Raw genomic sequence first — 21,886 nt, forward strand, 5'->3', positions numbered from 1 at the left:
AAAATATGTAACTAATTATGTTAATAACCATGAAATTGCTCTGTTATTTAGAAATACGTGTTTGAAATGAGTACGACAATGCAAAGAGATTCTTGCGTCACTTTTCACACAACGACGTTAAAAACAGCACATCCGGGTACCTGGGTCGTAACTTATGTAATACTTTTCCCCACTGACAGAACATGCCTCAGTTTAACGTTGAGACGCCTCTCAGACACAGTGTTCTGACCCCAAACTGACTGACTGTCTGACTGAGTTTGGTTTTACACCGCTTTTAGCAATATTCCAGCAATATCACGGCGGGGGACACCAGAAATGGGCTTCACAAATTGTGCCCATATGGGGAATCGAACCCGGGTCTTAGGCGTGACGAGCCAACGCTTTAACCACTAGGCTACCCCACCGCCCCTGACCCCAAACTGATGTCCCCAATCTTTACGTGCACAAGTCAAACTTGTACTTGGACTGACCAAAGCCGTTTTCTTTTCCATATAGAGCTTGCCCACTGAGATATACCCATGGTCTAAACGAATAAAGGAACACATAAAAGTACAAGTGTTCCTTTATTCATTCCCACACTTTCACCCACAGTGCAATACATACCTTGTGAAGAAACCTGGAAAAGAATAAAGGAACACTTGTACTTTCATGTGTTCCCTTATTCGTTTCCATGAGTATATAATGTCGCGGTTTAACATAGAGACTCCTCTAGACACAGTTAGTTTGTCTCACAGTCCCCGAACCGCATTATGTTCCCTTCTGCCTTGCCCTTTCTGCAATACTAAATCTCTAAATGAGCGAGAGAACGGCATAGGAATCCAGGTGCACAATGTCACGCGAACATTAAAGCGTAGTTTGTTGTTCAAAAGATTAATTGAAGGTTTCTGAAGTTTCTTAGACGTAAGCTAAGATTTGTTGACAACAATACGTGCTTTAGCATAAAAGCTTACTGGGAACTAGATGACCTAACGCAGTCAGCATGAGTGATCAGGAGAAAATTATGTCACCGGGCTTGTGACGTAACGTATTACTCCGCACATATTTGTGACGTCATAGACATTCCACGAAGATTTCCCCAGGTTCTGAATCTCCCGTCTCACCGGGACACCTTTCAATGTAAAAAGAAATGTTTGTTTCTTATAAAAGTAGATGCATTCAGGGACTAAGCGTCAGTGTATACTGACCCCGAGTTGATGTCCCCAGTCTTCACGTGTACAAGTCAAGCTTGTACTTGGGCTGACTAAAGCCGTTTTCTTTTTCATAGTTCTAACCCATAGAGATATGTATATAATGTCGCAGTTTAACACAGAGACCCCTCAAGACACAGCACAGTATACAGACACCCAGCTGACCAGTCCATGTTTTACCCGCTTTATACCGTATTCAATAGGAATTAGACAATATTCACAGAGACTGATTAGGCTATTCCTATATTCTTAGGTTACTGATTTAAAGAACTCAGCAAGTTTATTGTATTTCTACATTCGATCTTCATGCCTGTATCTAATTTGTTAAGCTGTAGTACTCAGACCATATTTGTTATCAATTTTACATGCGCCTGAAGCCATGTTATTCTGTACTGACTCAGTAATTGATTTTCGGGAAGGCAATACACGACCTCCAGATTGAATATTCGCCTGCGGGAAAATTTATTGCACTAATATATAGGAAACCTCGACATGTTTGGCTGCGGAAACCTCGACATGTGGCAATTAGAAGCTGGAATGACGAAGAGGAACAATGTTATGGACAGACAACCTCTTTATTGTAATGGATGCGCTGATATAGACTAACGCTTAGTCCCTGCGTTTGAAATATATCTTTGGCACCAACTCGAGGAAATGGCTGTATAAGCTGAAATACCAACACAGATGCGCATTTGTTGAGTTAAGTTCGATCTTCTTTAAGTGGCAATTAGAAGCTGGAATGACGAAGAGGAACAATGTTATGGACAGACAACTTCGGTAGGTTTTATTGTGAAACGGATGCGACGCCCTTGGTGTAGATGCTAACGGTACTGTTCGTTATACCCTAGCCAGGTGATATACGAGGGGCATCTGCTACCGCAGACTAACGCTTATGTCCCTGAGAATATATATATACACCCGTGCATTAATTAAGCACCACCCTATTTTGAAAATAAGATGTGATGCTATCATGCTGTTAAATAGAAATGTTAGGGTATGTTCAATGAATCCCATCAATTTTATCAACCTGTAGTTAAAGTGAGCTTTCAACCTGTAGTTAAAGAAGCTTTATCCACTGACAGTTTTACAAATACCATAACCTTTTCTATTCATTATGAATGAATATATGTTGATGAAAATGTGATGGGACTGAATATTTACCCAAAATAACTATTCCTCTCCTGCTCAAACTACACAATTAATTTAGTTTTGACTAAAAATAACAATTCTGGTATATACCAAGGTGATATACATCAAGTAAGCTTTAATTATGCATAATCAGGAAGAACCCGAATGTCAAAGATCCAGACCTTTTTCCAACAATTCAGATTGCTAATTGCCAAAAACTGTAAAGGCCACATTGATAAGATTTTGGAATAAAGTTTTTATGATTTTGAGTTATTGTAATGAATAAACACTTCTCCTTGATGGATACTGATAATTACAGCTAAAATCTGTTTGTTTTGTTTGTAAAGCAAATTTACTGCATTTTAAATTATTTTTTTTAGTTTGACTGTAACTTTTCCTAAATCTTAGTTTACAAACTTTCATCCATTCACAATAAAAAAGAATTTATAGGCCACACAACAATCAATTATTACTTTCACTTTTCAAAATAAGGTAACTTGTTTTAGGACAGAAAAACACCTGTTTCAAATATAGGCAATTATCCTAATTAAAATACATGGTCATTTCAATGATGTTTTCGTTTTTGAAATGTTAAATGCTTGCTCTATCAAATTATGAAAGTTATTTTTTGGAAAGGGTTTAGAATTTCATTTCAGACAAAATTAATTGGTGCTTATTTTATGCACAGATGTATAGTTTTGCGAGTAACAAATACACCCATTTAAATGGAAAAAGAGCCCCAGTGAGTTGGGAGATTCAAGGGAAATCTAGAATTGTTTTTCATTTAAGGCTTTGGACATTGCAGGGAGGGCTAGGCAGTAGGGGAAAATAATGTGGTTCAGGGACTGTGAGACAGACTAGCAGGAAATCATCACTCTGTCCATACAAATGGTTCCTTCTCGTTAGTATCAGTATCTTACTGATGATTACATCTCAAGTCGGGATGGAAATATGCAGTCATATTTAGGTTCGTTTTGCATTATTAGCGTTTGTAAAGTTAAGACTTCAAAATACAATCTGACGTCATCAGCACCGTATCAGTGTTCTTGGGTTCATCAACATTAAGTGAGTGAGTGAGGTTTAAGTAGTTAAACACCGATTTTAGCAATATTCCAGGGATATCAAGGCGGGGGACACCAGAAACGGGCTTCACACATTGTACCCATGTAGGGAATCGAACTCGGGTCTTCGCCGAGCGAACGTTTTAACCGGTGGGGGTAGCCTAGTAGTTAAAGCCTTCGCTCGTCACGCCGAACACCCGGTTCAATTCCCGCATAGGTACATTGTGTGAAGTCCTTTTCTGGTGTCCTCCGCCGTGATATTGCTGGAATATTGCTAAAAGCGGCGTAAAACTATACTCATTCACTCACTCACCTTAACCATGCTACCCCACCGCCACTAAATAAATGACTTAATGGATCAAGTCTTTCGACATGTCTTCCGAGACATAACTGAAATGATGGCCAAAAAGTTGTTAAATCCAGCAACCTGGCTGTTTGTGAGTAATTGAGAGAGAGAACTGAGATTTACGACGTTTTGGACATATTTTAAATCCAACATTACTTATCACGGCGGAGACACCAGACATGGGCTCCGCATATTGTACTATCTGTACAGATGTCGGAAGTTAATTCAGGCGTTATGACAAGCGAACAATTTAACCACCCTATCACCCACCATTGATACCAGCCATCAAATACGCTTAAACGTTATCTCAGAGATTATTGTTTTCGCATCATTTTTATAATAAGTCAATTTTATCAATAATTTCGATCAGCCTTATTATCGATCTCGTTGTGAATGAGACATTTGTATAAAAATCCGTTTCAAACAGGACTATATTATGAAATATTATTCCGTGCAGCATGTTAGGTTGTATTATCTGTTATATTAATATATATTTAATGATTTCAAGCACGGGGCTGTTTAAGACCCATTGCGCGAACAGTGGACCCATGCTGAACCATTGCAACATCTGCTTACAAGCTTATCACAAAGTCAATATTACATATGTACACACGTGTGTTTGCGTTTTTGTACCGGACCTCCCAACGCCGTCCATAGCGGCGCGATGTTTGATATAAACCACTAGCAACTAACGAAACTACGCGAGTTTCCAACCCTTTAAACAAATCAGGCTCATCGCTAAGAACTAAAACGCAAGGACAACTATTCGGTATATGAGCACACAAAACCCTCATATGATTTTAAAATAACATATACTTGAATGTCCGTATTAAAGGTTATATCAAATATTCCATAAGAAATTAAAATCCGAGAAACTCAAATCCACGTGACTTTTACATGTGTAATCGTATACTTTTATCTAGCGTGTTATCGACCATTCCGCCATTTTGGGTTTCCAATCAATTCCCCTTGTAATCGATTAGTTTTGGATGTAGCCACAATATGTTTCGTCCAGCTGTTTCGAGAAGCAACCAGCTGATATGTTTGATCTATATCATGGCACACCTTCGGAGACCAGAACACTTCAGTTCTTGCTAGACTTGACAATCTCACAAAAACAGCGCGTGCTCGTCCGCCACGTCGCGAGTCGGATCACGGGTAGACGACATTCGTTGTCCGCCGCTTGCGGGTGGGTTTGGAGACTACCTCTCGGCTTGTCAAGGTAAGACGATTAAATGATCGTTTAATAGATGAATATATGTCTTCTGTCATTTTGCTATTTAAATGTAGGTTAGTTACCACTTACGTCAAGTGGTATTTGAGAGACAGGCATTGGTAAAATCGCCTATGGCGTGTTTACATCCCCCGTTATAACGCGTCTGTCGGTGGACACGTTGGCATGCCACTTCGCTACAACGTATCAGTTTTACTTAAATCATATGTGTTCAACACAGAGGTTGTATCTGAATTAAAGACTGTCAGAGTGACTTGCAGTGACGAATATGTGACATGTGATTGTTCGTTTAAACAGCTTGGAACGTGAGATATTAGTGATATAAGACTATTCCCTATGTCGTATTTTGAGCCAAGCAATGCGTTGGGTAGAAAGGGATGCGTTGAATGCCCGGATATGCGTTGCGTCCTTTGGTATGCTCTGTGTGTGCTCGAGTATGCGTTTATGTGCTTGTACACGCGTTTTGCATCAGTATGTCATGTGTACCTCGTAAGCGCTGTGTATAGGTATGCTAGTTAAACATGTGGGACATTTGCTGTACAATGCCTGTTTTTCTTTTTCTCTACAAATCGATAATGTGTTTTGTGTGGAATTCACGCTGTTCAATATTTCAAACATAACATTTTATATAACTAGTCGACAAGGAGGAAAGTAAACATTCATAATTGATGGAGCTCACTGTTGTTATATTTCCCTAATAAATCAAGACTATGAAGAAATAACATATGGTCGACGAAATACAATGAAAATATCAACATGTTTTACTGTCCTTCGTCGACAGGTTTTTATATTATACATATATTCGACTTCAAAATCAAATATGTTCTCGTCACGATATGGCTGAAATATTGCCGATGTGACGTTAAATAATAACTCACTCACTCAACATGTAATTACCGAGAACATCCGTCACGTCGAAACAGTAACCAGTGGTTGGGGTGTATTTTGGGTACATACTTGTCTAGCCTTGAAGATTTGAGTCAGAATTTGTCTTCGGCAACCCATGCTTGTCGTAAGAGGCGACTAACGGGATCGGGTGGTCAGACTGGCTGACTCATCGTATCCGCTGTTGATCACTGGATTGGCTGTCCAGACTTGATTATTTAACTGGAATATTGCTGAGTGCGGCGTTAAAAAACAACCAACCCGTGAAGGTCCGGGTTAGAATGAACCTTCAGGAACCCACGCTTGTCGTAATATTGCTGAGTGCGGCGAAAAACTAAACTCACTCACTCACTAAAAAACAACCAACACTCACGCACGCAAGCACGCTTCAGCAAAAAGAAAACAGAAAAATATATAAATTCCCATATCTAAATACATTAATCTTGAAGGCGACGTCATTCATTCTCGCAACCCACTGTTGTATTTCACCCATACTTCGTTTTACACAGGCCGCTTGGTAACTCTACTGACTCCTGCATAACACAAACTTTGCTCACTCACCTGATAAATGATATTTGATGTATGATAGTTTTGTTTAGAAAAAATGTACGTAGAGCCTGAAGCCAACCTTGTTTTTTTTAACCTTGCAGGTTCAATCGGTATGAAAGCAGCAAAACATAATTTTATTGATCGCACGCATGGCAATATTACTGAACCGCGGAGCGTGAGATTAGATTATGCATATATATTTACATATTCTAATCAACTTGTTCACCGTAACGAGCATGTTAATTGAACTTCAGAAGCACTTGCGGTAGAATAGACTAACTTGAAACTTCCACGTTCATATCATGATAGTTTTTATCTACATTCCATCATTCATACGTATAACAGAAATAATGTTGTTTTTCTAATTTCTACCAACTGAAATGGCTCGCGACACGCCTACCTAGTTAGTGTATACTTCCTCATAAACCAGGCCTACCAAAGAAAACTTTCCCACTGTGCAGAAAAACGCAGAAAAGCCCACATTAATCGTGGAAATAGCAACATAAACACATTACCTCGCTACTGAAACAGTAAAAACGGCAACGAAAAACCATGAAACTGCAACATTTTTTGTATCAGTGAACTTTGACCTCTACTGCGCATGCGCATTACGATCCGGGCGTCTTTCCAAATTCTGAGCAACCGTGAATCGCCTCGCATAGAAAAAGTATTAAATATGTCGAAATAATTGCTGTCAATCGTTTCATACGAATGAAACGTAAACTAAACAAGTGTGCACACAAGTATCATGATGATAAATGCCAAATAACACAACAGAAATACTTAAAAAAGTAATGTAACATTTGTCCAAGCTGGAAAATGTCAACATGCGGTCGAGACTTCCTCTTCCATGTGCGCATGCGCAAAATCGAAGTTGCGGGCTCCTCGTTTTATGATGCAGTGTTAGCGATTTAAAGTTGCCGTTTTTACTCTTTCAGTAGCGAGGTAATGTGTTTATGTTGCTATTTCCACGATTAATGTGGGCTTTTCTGCGTTTTTCTGCACAGTGGGAAAGTTTTCTTTGGTAGGCCTGAAAATGTTAGTAGGGGTGGTGTGGTAGCCTTGTGGTTAAAGCATTTGCTTATGCCGAAAACCCGGATTCGATTCCCCCCTTTGGTACAACCTGTGAGGCCCATTCCTGGTGTCCCCCACCTTGATATTGCTGTTATATTGCTAAAAGCGGCGTAAAACCAAATTTACTCACTCACTCAAAATGTTGCTCGGCTGAAAACAGACACCGAGACACTACATGCTTAAGGTCCAGTCACGACAGCAATACCCGCATCAAACACATAACCATCGAATAAATATTTCTTGTTAGTTTAATTTGTAGCCACCATCAAATGTGGGTGTATAATGTCTCCTCCCGCAGTTTATAAGCACCATCTCCCTATCTCCCGAAAACCGTGTTCAATATATCTTCCAGCTGACTAAGCTGTCTGATGTCATTGTTCACAAATTCTGTTGCATATTTACAGGTGAGTTGACTAACGAGTCATCGTATCCCATTTGCGTTGATAGATGATCATAACGTCAATCACTAGATTATCTAGTCCAGACTCGATGTTATGCAGACCGTCGTCATATAGCTGGCATATTGTTGAATGCAGCGCAATATTCCAGCAATATTACGACGGGGACACAAGAAGTAAAACGTAGGCCTTCGGCGTGACGAGCGAACGCTTTACCCACTAGGCTACTCTACCGTCCCCATAGAGAGACCAGAGAAAGCACAAACGTCCAACAACACGTTTACGTTTAGGTTTAAATGTCAACCAGGGTCTCGTGCAAGACCATGGAAGTAATTAATCATTAAGAGCAGAACGTACACAGTTTGTTTGTCTTTTCTTCTCAAATAACACATGTATTTCGTCGAATGTGCTGCAAAGTTGTCATTATCGCGAGTGACGCCGCCACCACGTAAAATGGCAAATTTGCAGGTCACGATCAACTAATATGTATTTCTTCTGACAAGCACATGGGTTAATTATTAGAGGGCGTATGGTACCTGAATAACTTTCATAATCGCTCATCAGCAATTAAATTGCCCCAACACCTGTCTACATGGTGTTCATAGCCGTAAAGATTCACCAATCGGAGCGTGGACAAATTGTGAATATGAGGGAGAATTCGATCACCAACTGCTGTCAAATATTTCAGTTTTGTCAAAGCTCGTCGGGTTGATATGGGAGGAAACCCTAAGTTTACACAGATCGTTTGCCTTAACTGTTCCCATGAGCAGATATAGCGCTGACAGATAAATTGACCAATGATTATCATAATCATTATTGAAAACAAATGTGGGGTTAGAACCTCCTATCAGTTTGGGGCGGTGGGGTAATTTGGTGGTTAAAGCGTTCGCTCGTCACACCGAAGACTCGGGTTCGATTCCCCACATGGGTACAATGAGTGAAGCCCGTGTCTGCTGTCCCCCCGCTGTTTTATAGCTGGAATACTGCTGAAAGCAGCGTAAAACCATACTCACTCATCTCTACCAGTGGCGTCTAAAAGCAGTGGGTCGCAATAACGAGGTGCAGCATGTGCGTATGTGTGTGCTTGTCTCTGTGGGAGTGACTGACTTGGAAGTGTTTTACATAAGAAAACGCACACACCGCAATGGTGTAAATTCTATGTTGTGTGGTAATAAAACTTAATTGTCTCCTGTATGTTGTTACGCTCGCTGAAAATGATCTTAAACAAATTACCACACCTTCATGTGGCTCCCGAGACAACCCATTCGTGAAAGTAACCTGTTGTTCCTGAAATAACGAGTAAACCATTGTCCCATCGATTCCCGGATGGGACTTAACGCTAAAAGTGCTAGAATCTGTGTTTTACTGAGAAAGTGAAATCCCAAAACGTAACATGTTACACTTTCTGAAAGACATGTGTGTTCATGTGTACGTTAAGTAGTTTTATTCGCACCTTCACCTGTGGCTAATGCCTTGGAGGAATTATTGACATATTTGTTTGGCATGTCAATCTGCTAATGATCCATGACAGATTTTATGATAATTGTTCTTCATATTGTTTACCTGAAGCACACCTCTTTTAGAAGATCAGAGCGCATTGAACGATTGATCATGTTCATCTATTACACAAATGTTTCTAAAAAGATTTCCTTTAAAAGACTGTTTTAAATACATGTTTAAACCTCAGCATCTGGTCAGAACTTCAGAGTGTTGAAAATAATGAAAATCTAGTACATTCTTACGAATTCATTCTAAACACAACTTTTAACGAGTTCGTATGTGTTTGCTGATTACATAAATATAGATATAACGGTCAGCTTGGTCAAAGAGTAAGTGAGTAGTTTTACGCCGCACCCAGCAATATGAGCAATTGAGATACAATGACATGTGTCAACCAAGTCAGCAAGGCTGACCACCCGATCCCATTGGTCGCCTCTAACGACAAGCATGGGTTACTGAAGATCAATTCTAACCCGGATCTTCACGGGTCCTTGGTCAAAGAGGACATGTGATGTGACTCTGTTCGGGCTAGCGTCTCCCAGCTACTCGCGGTATAGGTCGTCCACAGATACAGGTCAACGGAGTTTGAAAACAAATCGTTATCAACGTTAACATCAACGATAGCTTTGAGGCAGGTTTTGTTTCGTATGTTCGTGAGTGTTGATATCAGCAAGAGAAGTTTTCGTGACAGTGTACGATAAGGTAGAGATTTGGACTTGAAAGACGGAAAAGAATAAGACTATATATTCACTATATTTCCACATGGTAATAACAATATAAATTGGCTAACTTTCATTTTCCCGGCGAAGGAATTTAAAGTGAGATTTACATAGACGCATGATTATCGAAAAACATTCGGTTAGGCATTTTTTTTGTGTTAAGCAAGATTCATGCTGTTATTGCATCTGGGAGGTGGGTAGGCCATGCCATTTCTTGACTCACCTGGGGTGGTGGGGTAGTACAGTGGTTAAAGTGTTCCATCACTCCAAAGACCCGGGTTCTGTTCCCAACATAGGTACAAAGGGTAAAACCCATATTTATGATCTACAGATCGTGTACTCGAATCTAAGATGAGTCCCGGGGTATGGTCGTTTCATGTTGTGATTTACCTGTGAGTGAGTGAGTGATTGACAAAGCGTCACATCTAAATCCGGCCCAACGTTGGAGCCGTCCAGGAGTATTTTTGACACTTTATCTTTGCCAGGTGTCTCGGGACTGTCATGTGAGTCTTTAGACAGAAGGTTTAAGGTGTCCTCGTCAAAAGAATACCTCGTGATTAGAACACACACTGCGACTAAAACGTAGGCAAGGAGAGTACCTGGAGATCAGAACAAATATACATACAGAAAAGTTTAACTGAGTGAGTAAGTTTAGTTTTACGCCGCAATATTCCAGCAATATCACGGCGGACTCCAGAAATGGGCTTCACACTTGGGTACCCATGTGGGGAATCGAACCTGGGTCTTCATCATGACGAGACCACGCTATGACCACTGGACTTCCCCAACGTCCCCGTTTACCTTTGATGTCACCTGTGTAAGTTTCATAAGTTTTACGCACATGAATCTATATGTGCCATGGCTGTGTGATAGGTTTACCGTGCAGCAACGGGTGATAGTGATGTCGTCAAACTCTTCATAGTAAATTCTCATAAAGTGACAGTAAACTATATCACATTTTGAGAGTTCGCAAACAATAAACCCAAGTGGCCCTCCGCCAATGGACGACACGACAGATGTAATAATGTAATGTGTTGTGCCTTCCACGCAAAGCAGCTTGAATGACATCGAACAATAAAGTTAAATAATGTGAATATTAGGTAGTGGTATTAATATTAGTAGTGGTAGTAGTACGGGTGGTACTATCAGAAGATACTATCGCAGTAAACACTGTGAAAATGTGTCTAGAACTTTACACAATGTCATCCATTCTCCCATATTTTTTACATGCTCAGTATGTGAACACGTTAAGGGTAGTTAAATAGCAAACTGTAAGAAAGATCTGTATACCCCACTCGACATTCAGTACAGGTGAAAAGGGGGCTCATTCTTTACTGATTCAACTTTTAAAGGGGCTGGGTGGTAGTGTAATATAAAACAACAACTGAATATCTGCCTTAGTAATCAGACATACTTCCATTGTCTAATTCCGTTTCCTGGATGACTGACTGACTGAGTTTGGTTTTACGCCGCTTTTAGCAATATTCCAGCAATATCACGGCGGGGGACACCAGAAATGGGCTTCACTCATTGTACCCATGTGGGGATTCGAACCCGGGTCTGCGGCGTGACGAGCCAACGCTTTAACCACTAGACTACCCCACGTTTCCTGGGTGAGAGAAACGATGTTAGTAATAAAGAAACAACACATTTGAAACCCCTTTTTTTCGAACGGATAACTGTGCCTTTTGATTTGCTGTCATTCATGCCTCCACCTGTGTTTCGGAGACCGGTGTCGTCACACATGTAATAAACCAGCATCAGGTCGGTAGGTTTATTGCTTAACGCCGCACTCAGCAACATTCCAAAAATACCTGGCGCATACAAGCCAACATCATGAGTATCGATCAAGGCAAATGGGAACCGATGACATGTGTCAACAAGACAGCAAACCTGACCACCCGATCCCGTTAGTCGCCTCTTAATTACATAAGCCGTCATTAACTTAGCTATGTTTAGTTATACTTTTTATGTTAATATTGTACCAAGATTGTTGTAAACTCTGGTGGTAATTGTGTTTTGCAAGTGCCCGTAAATCTGATTTTCACATCCAAGTTTGCTGCATATTATTCAATCAATTAATGCCTTATTTACGCTATTTAATAAAATTAGTTATTATAAAAATGCTGAGATTATACAAGAAATTTTCTTGTAAAGATTTCAAATTATTTTAAACTTCAAACATATTTGAATTGTAAGTATTCTTAGAATTGGCATCAAACAATAATGGTAAGTAATGGAAAATTAATAGAAAACTCGTTCCCCACACGTCGCCACTTGATGACATTAAACCCTGACGTGAAATGTAACTGGTACTCTCACATCGTGACTTGACATTAAACAATTATTAAATTATTAAACAGTTCTCCCAGGAATTTGCATGGGTAGTTATTTTTCGCGTAAACATCAAATATTTACTTAGCCACAATATAAAGATACATTTAGATTCTGTACACTGAGTACTTGTAAAACTTCAAAATGTCTTACATGATTTTTCTATGTTCAAGTCTATGATACTGTTATAGTTAATTATAGTTAGAAGAACATGGCGCCATAAAACTGTTCAGTTTGTTCCATGTTTGTTTATTGTGTAACGCAATATTGGCGGTGGTCTGTAAATAATCGTGATGGACATCAGTGATTGACATCATGAGCATCGATGATATGTGTCAAACAAGTCAGCGAGCCTGACCACTTGATCCCGTTTGTCGCCTTTTACGACAAGCCTGGGTTGCTGAGGATCAATTCTAACCTGGATCTTCACGGTTTTAAAACTGTTTGGAGCATACTAGACATATTGTTATTGATATCAACTTCTTCATTGTTTGTGACGATGTTCTAAACTTAGGACACGTATTTCCTCCTGAGAGAGTACGTAAGTCCCAAAACTTAAATTTTAACTCACTCACTCACTAGGACACGTATTGCCGCTTAGTCAGTCATGACGCTTGATGAAAGGACAAATAACAGTAGGATGACAACTAACAAAGACCTTGATCTCCATGAACTATGTTCGTGCTGTAAATAATTTGCTTCAAACAGAATCGAAGTATGGATATACAATTCTCCTTTTGCTTTTCAGATTTGCCCGCCATGACCTAGATTCCAACAGTACCTGCGTCAGAACCACGTTTCGCTGATCATGGCGTATGTTAAGCCTTTCCTCCGTCGGGCGACAAGACGTCGTCCTATTGTTCAGGACGGAGGCGAAATTTCAAAATGCCACGACCAAGAAGATGGCCAACAAGGAGAAGGCTTCAAGAAATGCCTAACGACCTTTGACCTGGTTTCGCTCGGCGTAGGGAGCTGCTGCGGAGCTGGGATGTATCTGACCGTGGGCCTTGTTGCCAATGGCGCGGGGATGGGGGGTGCCTTGTCTTTCGTCATCGCAGGATTCGGATCGTTGTTATCAGGTGGGTTGAGTCTACAATGTAGACAATGTAGTAACAATATACGCGCATGTTATCGTCAAACAAAGAATGCAACTTATACCATTGTCAGGAGGGCAGCTCCTGTCAACATTTGATTAATACCCACTTACGGAGGTCCACTGATAAGTTCTGAACTACACATAAGACTGGCGTCTTGATTGGGCACCCGTCTATGGTGTGTTAGCAAAACATACACAATGCTTTTGGCTTTTAAGTAAAAATCGAAACTCTTTTTTTAAAAGAATCACCCCAAAACAGCGGGTGTATACTTTCATTTGTACGTCAGTTTAGAATGAATTAAGTGGACATTGTCATCGTACTTCTACAGTCAAAGCGCGTTCCTCACGTTTGTCACATTTACACAGTCACTGACCGCTGCTTAATTCAACGGTTTACTCTACTGATGTCTTAGAATATACGACCAATGGTTGGTAGTTAAAATAGACCAGTGGTCTAGATGTAATTATTTTCCGTTTCGTCTATCCATCTGCCAGGGTATTAGGTGTTTCACTGATCTTTTAAGCCATTTGTAAATTTTTAACGTTGCTCTTAGCTTCCAGAAATGTTATTCATTGGAATGAAAATCTGACTTCTATTTATTTTCTCACTATTTTATAGTCGTTTTCGTTTATATATGCGGGATTTAGAGAGATGTCAGATCGCATATTAATTGCGACCTTAGAAAGTTAAAACAGGGTAATTTTTTATATGGTTTAATCCAGCAAAAAGCAAATTTCATTATGGTGACTGAAGTTTTGCGTCAGCGTTCAGACATGGAACTATTAACAGTTTATAGAACCGCCATAAGGGCCATTGGTATGATGACGTGAACAAATTCAAGTCAGTGCAGTTTCCGGTCACAGAGCGAACTAGTGGTACGTGACCAACCTAACGACCTAAAAACGTATGCTTTACTATCATTATTGCCACGTGGATATTATACATTTGTGTGTTTTTGTTCACAAGGACTGTGCTATGCAGAGTTAGCTGCCCTTTGTCCACGGACTTCCGGTTCTGCGTACATGTACAGCTACGTGACTGTTGGTGAGCTGGTTGCGTTCGTGATTGGCTGGGGACTCTTGGTGGAGTATGCTATAGGGACAGCAGCGAGCGCGGTGGCACTCAGCGCCGCCGTAGACACAATGAGCAACTACTCCTACGGAAAAGTGATGACAACGTACATGGGTGCATTTCTTGGTAAGTATTTAAAAATATTGTATCTCACAATTGAGTTCAATATTTGTTTTCGTTTCATGAGGTGTTAAACTGAAAAAATCCATGTTCACACTTTACATAAATTCGCTACACTCATGCACACCGGCGGTTTATGTTTTTACCTCAATAAACGCCTCATTACTTTTCAGTGCGTCAACAATAATAGCCTAAAATACTGCTAACGAAATAACCAAATTACACCCCCTCCACCCCCCACCCAAAAACATAGGAACAAAAACAAAACTAACAAACAAAATTAAAACAAAACAACAACCCCCCAAAAAAAAAAAAAATCAAAACAACAACCAAAAAAACCACAAAAAAACAAAAAAAACCTGCCAACATTACGTATGGACCACATCGTCAGCGCAATGCAACATAATTCCGTCCATCCGAATAAATAGCCTTTCTTTAGCCAATCAAATGTCTTGAAATCAATTGTAATACATTTGTATAGACTTTAACCATTCTCCAATGGTGTTTCAGGTCGACCTTACTTTGACGTGATCGCTGTACTCGTGTGTCTCACGTTAACCTTGGTGCTGACATCGGGTGTGAAGCTGTCAGCGACTTTTAACAACATCCTCAACCTCGTCAACTTCATCGTCTTTCTCATCTTCTGCGGCTGCTCCATCATCCTCATCCGACCGATGCTCATTGTGGACAATGGCTTTTTTTCCAACCGGAATATCTGGGGTGTGTAATTTTGTTTTGTTTGTTTGCTTGGTGTTTTACCCCGCACTCAGCAATATTCCGACTAAATGGCGCCGGACTTAAATAATCGAGTCTGGACCAGACAATCTAGTGATCAACATCATGAACCGATCTTTGGGAAATTGGGATAGGATGACATGTGTCAACCAAGCTAGCGAGCCTGACCACCCAATCCCCGACCGTCGCCTCTTACGACAAGCATGACTTGCGAAAGAACAGTTCTCATCGGGATATTCACGGGTCAGCGACTAAATGGATCGGATATAGACTAACGCTTAATCTCTGATCTGATAGAAACCCGGGTTGTTGGAGACCAACTGTAACCCGGATCTTCACGGGATGTACATTTTGTCTGGTGCTGAGGGTAGCGTGCGGTAGGATGGAGGATTGGAGAACCAACGACCTTATGACCAGAGTTGTGTTCCCCATGGGTGTCAGTTAGTGAGTGAGTTTAGCTTTACGCCGCACTAAGCGATATTCCAGCTATATGGGATACTCGAGTCTGGACCAGACAATCCAGTGATCAACAGCATGAGCATCGACCTACGCACTTGTGATACGATGACATGTGTCAACCAAGTCAGCGAGCCTGACCACCCGATCCCGTTAGTCGCCTTCTACGACAAGTCATAGGTTGCTGAAGATCAATTCTAACCCGGATCTTCACGGGTTCTTATTGGTGTCAGGTAGTTTGGACGCTGCAGAAAATTTCATTTATTCTGTTTGTATCGGGGGCGGTGGGGTAGCCTTGTCATTAAGGCTAAAACTAAAACTAAAACTCACCCACTCACTGTTTGTATCACGGCTTATCGCGGTGTTAGTTTTGTTGAAGGCAGCCAAAGGTGCCTACAGTCTTAGCCAAAAGCTTGAGATAAACGATCATGGTCTTGTGCTTACATACTGCAGGGGCGGTGGGTTAGCCTAGTGTTTAAAGCGTTCGCTTCACGCCAATGGCCCGGGTTCGATTCCCCACATGGGTTCAATGATTGAAGCCATTTCTGATATCCCCTTACATGGTATTGCTGGAATATTGCTAAAAGCGGCGTTAAACTAAACTCACTCACATACAGCAGATCGTGGCGGACTGAATCTGGTATTCGAACCTACGATCACCGGATCCTGTTGGGGATTAAGAATTGTGCTTCTATATTACACCATTCGTGCCACATGGAACGTCGTATACCAAGAAAGATACTCCACATTTTGTAGAACATACTTTTACGTGACACTTTTTATTCTTCTTCAGACCTTGTCCCAAATTCCTACAGCGTACTTCGCCTTTATCGGTTTCGACATCGTGGCGTCGACAGGGGAGGAGGCGATGAACCCAAGCAAATCCATCCCCCGGTCCATCTGGATCTCCGTCTTCATCAACACCATCGTATACGTAGCCGTTATAATCTTCCTCAACCTGGCCATACCTTTCTTTGCAATGACGTCAAACTCAGCCATGATAGACGTGTTCGCAACCAGGCAGTGGACGTACGTTACGTACATCATCTCCACGGGCGCGGTTTGTGCCTTGTTCGCCGCCACCTTCGGCTCCCTGTTCCCCCTTCCCAGGGTCCTCTACGCCATGGCAAAAGATGGCCTCATAAGCAGGTAAGTTGACCTAAAACATAAACTTATATATAACCCCACTCGTTACTCAACACGATTTCCAGGAGTGGTGGAGTAGCCTAGTGGGTAAAGCGTTTGCTCGTCACGCCGAAGACCCGGGTTTGATTTCCCACATGGGTACAATGTGTGAAGCCCATTTCTGGTGTCCCCCGCCGTGATATTGCTGGATTATTGCTAACAGCAGCGTAAAACCATACTCACTCACTCACTCAAAAGTAAAGTACAAGGTTAAACCTGATAAGAGTTGTGTCACCAATTTATGACGATACTTCTTTTCCCCTCCGACCTTGCTAGTATTTGACCGTCAAGTGACGTAAACAGCCACGGGGTTTGGGTTTGAGTTCAGAATTTATAAGTGTTTCTATTTGCAGTCGCCTTGTTGGAAAAGGAGATGAATGCGAGTAAATTTAGAACATATTTAGATTAAAAACCTTCTTGATAAATAACAACGTACAATGTACAATGTGTGAAGCCCATTTCTGGTGTCCCCCGCCGTGATATTGCTGGAATATTGGTAAGAGCGTTGTAAATCAAAACTCACTCACCCTTCGTAGACCGAACTGGTTCTGTACGTTCTCTCACAAGACACCAGTAGGTATTTTGATAAATAGGCATATTGTTTGAATTTTGTATAAAATTTGAGCAAAAGAAACAGCTAGGATTTCGACAGAAGTTTCCGTAAGTTATTTTTCACTCTCTAAACGTCTATTTTGAAAGGCAACGTCAATCTCGTAGTGCCATGGTAGACAGGTGAGAGGTATTCGATGACAGTATTAAGAGTTGTCCCCCTTGTGTTTACCCTGGTGCTCGTCGTTCCCAAATGAGAAGTTGATGAAAATCGCCTTTCACTTTTCCTCACATTCTGATCTGAGACTGAAGTACCAGTAAAATCAGCTATAAGCACGAAACATTCGACTACAATGTGGATAAACGTTGTTTAAGAGGTAAAAACGATGTTTTTTCAACCATCTGATCAACATTACTCATGCTTTCTTGTTTGAAAATAAAGGGATACGATTTGAAAGTGACTTTGGAAATGCATTTACATTCTAACTGACATAGATCTGAGTGTGTGTAAATCAATGAATTTGTGAAAATGTACAGATTATACGCCACATCGATCAATTTTGAACCGACTTCGCGCTTTGGTGTTCAAGGGAGATAACGTATTGAGATAATTGAACGCAAATTGTCTTTCTCTCTTGCTTCTGCTGCAGTCTGTTAGCTTTTCATTGTATAGACTCTGTCCATCTGAGAAAGGCTATCTTAGACGTCCCTTATTGTATACCCCAATTTGATGAGTGGATTTGAAATACAGATCAAAACGTCGTTAACTACAGCTCGCGTATTTACTTTGAGCATGTCTAATATTCTTTAGGGCAGTGGAGTAGCCAAGTGGTTAAAGCGTCCGCTCGTCACGCTGAGGACCCGGGTTCAATTATCCACATGGGTACAATGTGTGAAGCCCATTTCTGGTGTCCCCGACGTCGTATTGTTGAAAAGTGACGTAAAACCATACTCACTCACTTATATCACTTATATTCTTTACATCTGCAGCCATTTTGGATACCTTTGTCCGACACGGAAGACCCCGAAGTTGGCGACAGCTGTGTCGGGGTGTATTGCAGCCGTGGTCGCAGCCTCTGTGGAACTCCGCCTTCTCATTGAGGTGGTCCTGATAGGTAAGTGTCCACAATACCTCATGATCGGCACATAGAATGAAAACCGAGACCCTCAATATGTTCCTTTATTCTCTGTTACAATATGGGACACGTGAGCCCTTGACCGCCACCGTGGTGTAGTGGTTAGAGCGTCCGCCCGGAGAGCGGAAGGTCGCGGGTTCGATCCCCGACCGCGTCATACCAAAAGACGTATAAATATGGTACTTGTTGGTCCCTGTCTGGCGCTCGGCATTAATGGGTACAACAAGGACTGGTCGGCTCGGAGACAGTATAATGTGTCTGAGTGGGGTATTCATGCTTCACTGCGGCATGGTACCTCAGTGGGCTAGCACTATAAAACCAGCTTCAGTCTGGGCTAGTACAAGCAGCCGCACATACACATACACACGCATGCACGTCGTCATATGAGCGAAATATTCTCAAGCACGACGTTAAACCCAATTTCATCTCACCTCACGTGAGCCCTTGACTGCTAAGGCGGAGTTGCGTCCCTTGAGCACGCCTGATACCTGTGATCCTGGGTTTGAATCCCGGTTCATCCCATAATGTTTCTAGGTTTGTCAGCATCAGACCTTAAAAATCTCAGCCCAGTCACTTTATGTACACTGCCCGTGAAGATCCGGGTTGGAGTTGGTCTTCAGTAACCCATGCTTGTCGTAAAAGGTGACTAACGGGATCGGGTGACCAGACTCGCTGACGTTGTTGACACATGTCATCGTGTCCCAGTTGTGAAGATCGATGCTCATGCTGTCAATCACTGGACGGTCTGGGTCAGGCCGCCGTCATATAGCTGGAATATTACTGAATGCAGTGTTAAATATTGAACACAAAATGTAAACTCGTTGCGTTGTGATTTCATAAACAATCACTGGTCTTTAAGTTTATTGGTATCCTCGATTATCGAATATGTTGGTCTCCAGTACTCGGGTAAACTATACTGTATATATATTTGTTCTGTTCTCCAGGTACTCTCCTTGCCTACGTTTTAGTCGCAGTGTGTGTTCTAATCACGAGGTATTCTTTTGACGAGGACACCTTAAACCTTCCGTCCAAAGACTCACATGACAGTCCCGAGACAACTGGCAAAGATAAGGTGTCAGAAATACTCCTGAACGGCTCCAAAGTTGGGCCGGATTTAGATGTGACGCTGTCCAAGAAACTTTGGAAACTGTTCAGCCGCGCCCCCACCCCCGGGGAAACTCTGACCAGCGGGGAACTTGCTGTGATATTAGTGATAATGCTGGGTGCAGAGACATTAGCTAGCCTCGTTCTGGTCACATTCGGTGACGCCATTTTAAAAGGGAATATATTTGTATGCACGTGCCTGTCGCCTTTCATTCTCGTCGTCCTGATTGTGATAGTGATTTTGTGTCGTCTGCCGCAAAACACGTGAGTATTTTGACCTTTTCCTCTAAGGTCACAAATTCGAGATAATTTTACTTTGTGGTAAAAAAAATATTTTTCTGATTTTTACTTTGAAATTATCAATACACAATGCCATTTACAAAGTGGTAAGCTGTAACACGTGTTGTATTTGGGATTACACTTTCTTTGTAAAGTACAGATTCTAGTACTTTTGTTTGGTTGAGTCCCATCCGCGATTCGAACCCACACCCTCAGAGTCAGGCACCTAATCGCCAGCACACAAAGTCAGCCACCTAACCAGCTCAGCCACCGCAGCTTCCACATTCCTTGAAATTATTGTTTGAAACGACTCACCCAAATATTTAGCTGTCAGAATTATAACGTTTATCGCCCTTACTGACCAGGAACTCTGATTGCCAAAATCCCCCGAACAACATGTTTGAAATCTGTTTTACCTGGAAAAAAAATTTCCTCCACCTTTTAGTGTGAAATGTTAATTTAATATACTGAACGAAATATCCCAGCAGGGTGTATAGATACAGACATGTTATAATATCAAGATAATACACTCAAGTAACATCGTCCAAAACAGTATATATCAGGAAATCTGAACAGAGTTATGTCCCTTAATCGTGTCACTATGATCTGCATTGATTATGGCCCAACGTAAAACAACTCCTACGTGTATGTGTAATTCTCAGGAAGGACGGACAGATCAGTGAAAAAGTTAAATGATGCATGTATGAAATGTAAGCAAGTTCAGTGAGGAAATGAAAATGGTTATTGCAGTACAGTATATGATTTATTTCTCCAGTCGAACTTCCGGTTTCCGCGTGCCTCTGGTTCCACTGCTTCCGGTTGCCGTCACATTCTTCAATGTCTACCTGATGATGTCATTACGATGGGTCACCTGGTGCATATTTGGTGTGTGGATGATCATAGGTAAGTTGGGAGCATCAAAACATACCATGAAAAAAGAAACACTTTGTTTTCAACTTAATTTTCATTGCCTTTTATAAAGAAGAAATCGGGGATGAATTTGACCAATCGTGATACAGCTGCTGACTCACTCTCTCAACTCACTCACCCATGGCCACTCACCGACTCACCCACGCAGCCAATTACATACCGGCTCACCCACCCACTCACTTTAATGTTTAATGTTCCATGCATGCACGTGAAGCTCTCTTTGTTTAGATGGAGGCCAGTGCCCCCAAGTGTGTATTTTATTACCTGATCTGTTTACACAATTTTAGCACCTCACCACCTACCCCACGGGCGAACACCTTTACATGGTAAAATATTCAAAAACTAGTTACACCAGGATATCCCACGGATAGACCCCACAGGGAACTTCCGTGTATAATTTTCCCGACAAAACACTCCTACGTTGTAAACCACGAGTCGATAAAAGATCAAAGTTGAAAGATGCGTAGGGTAGTCTAGTGCTGTAAGTGTCCGGGAAGATCCTGGTCTTCAGTAACCCATGCTTGTCGTAAGAGGCGATTTACGGTATCGTGGTCAGGCTCACTGGTTGACACATGTCATCGTATCCCAACTGCGTAGATCGATGCTAATGCTCTTTATAACTGGATTGTCTGGTCCAAACTCGACTATTTACAAACCGCCGTCATATAGCTGGAACATTGCCGACTGCGGCAAAGAAATCAAACCAAAAAGTGGTTAAAGCCTTCGCTCCTCGCGCCGAAAGCCCGGGTTTGATTCCCGACATGGGTACAATTTGTGTGCCCATTTCTGGTGTCCCCGCGCTGACATTG

The 21,886-nt window shown here is 41.5% G+C and overlaps 1 protein-coding gene across 5 annotated transcripts in view; it reads left to right on the forward strand.

The window, feature by feature from the left end:
* LOC124268199 (cationic amino acid transporter 3-like) overlaps window positions 1-21,886 on the forward strand; it is a 40,975-nt gene that overhangs the window by 7,465 nt on the left and 11,624 nt on the right. For 2 of the 5 annotated variants that reach the window (XM_046703227.1, XM_046703228.1), the window contains exons 2-7: window positions 13,164-13,494; window positions 14,479-14,709; window positions 15,214-15,423; window positions 16,688-17,043; window positions 18,619-18,743; window positions 19,709-19,816. In XM_046703227.1, coding sequence (XP_046559183.1) covers window positions 13,224-13,494; window positions 14,479-14,709; window positions 15,214-15,423; window positions 16,688-17,043; window positions 18,619-18,729 — 1,179 coding nt within the window. In that variant the 5' untranslated portion in view covers window positions 13,164-13,223 and the 3' untranslated portion in view covers window positions 18,730-18,743; window positions 19,709-19,816. Of the gene's footprint in view, window positions 1-4,699; window positions 4,945-13,163; window positions 13,495-14,478; window positions 14,710-15,213; window positions 15,424-16,687; window positions 17,044-18,618; window positions 18,744-19,708; window positions 20,133-20,922; window positions 21,051-21,886 lie in introns of those variants that run through there. The other 3 variants (XR_006896229.1, XM_046703225.1, XM_046703226.1) reach the window with 2 other exon arrangements.

The sequence above is a fragment of the Haliotis rubra genome, unplaced genomic scaffold (assembly GCF_003918875.1).
Source record: "Haliotis rubra isolate DU_JTF1 unplaced genomic scaffold, ASM391887v1 Scf137, whole genome shotgun sequence".
Lineage (NCBI taxonomy): Eukaryota > Metazoa > Mollusca > Gastropoda > Lepetellida > Haliotidae > Haliotis > Haliotis rubra.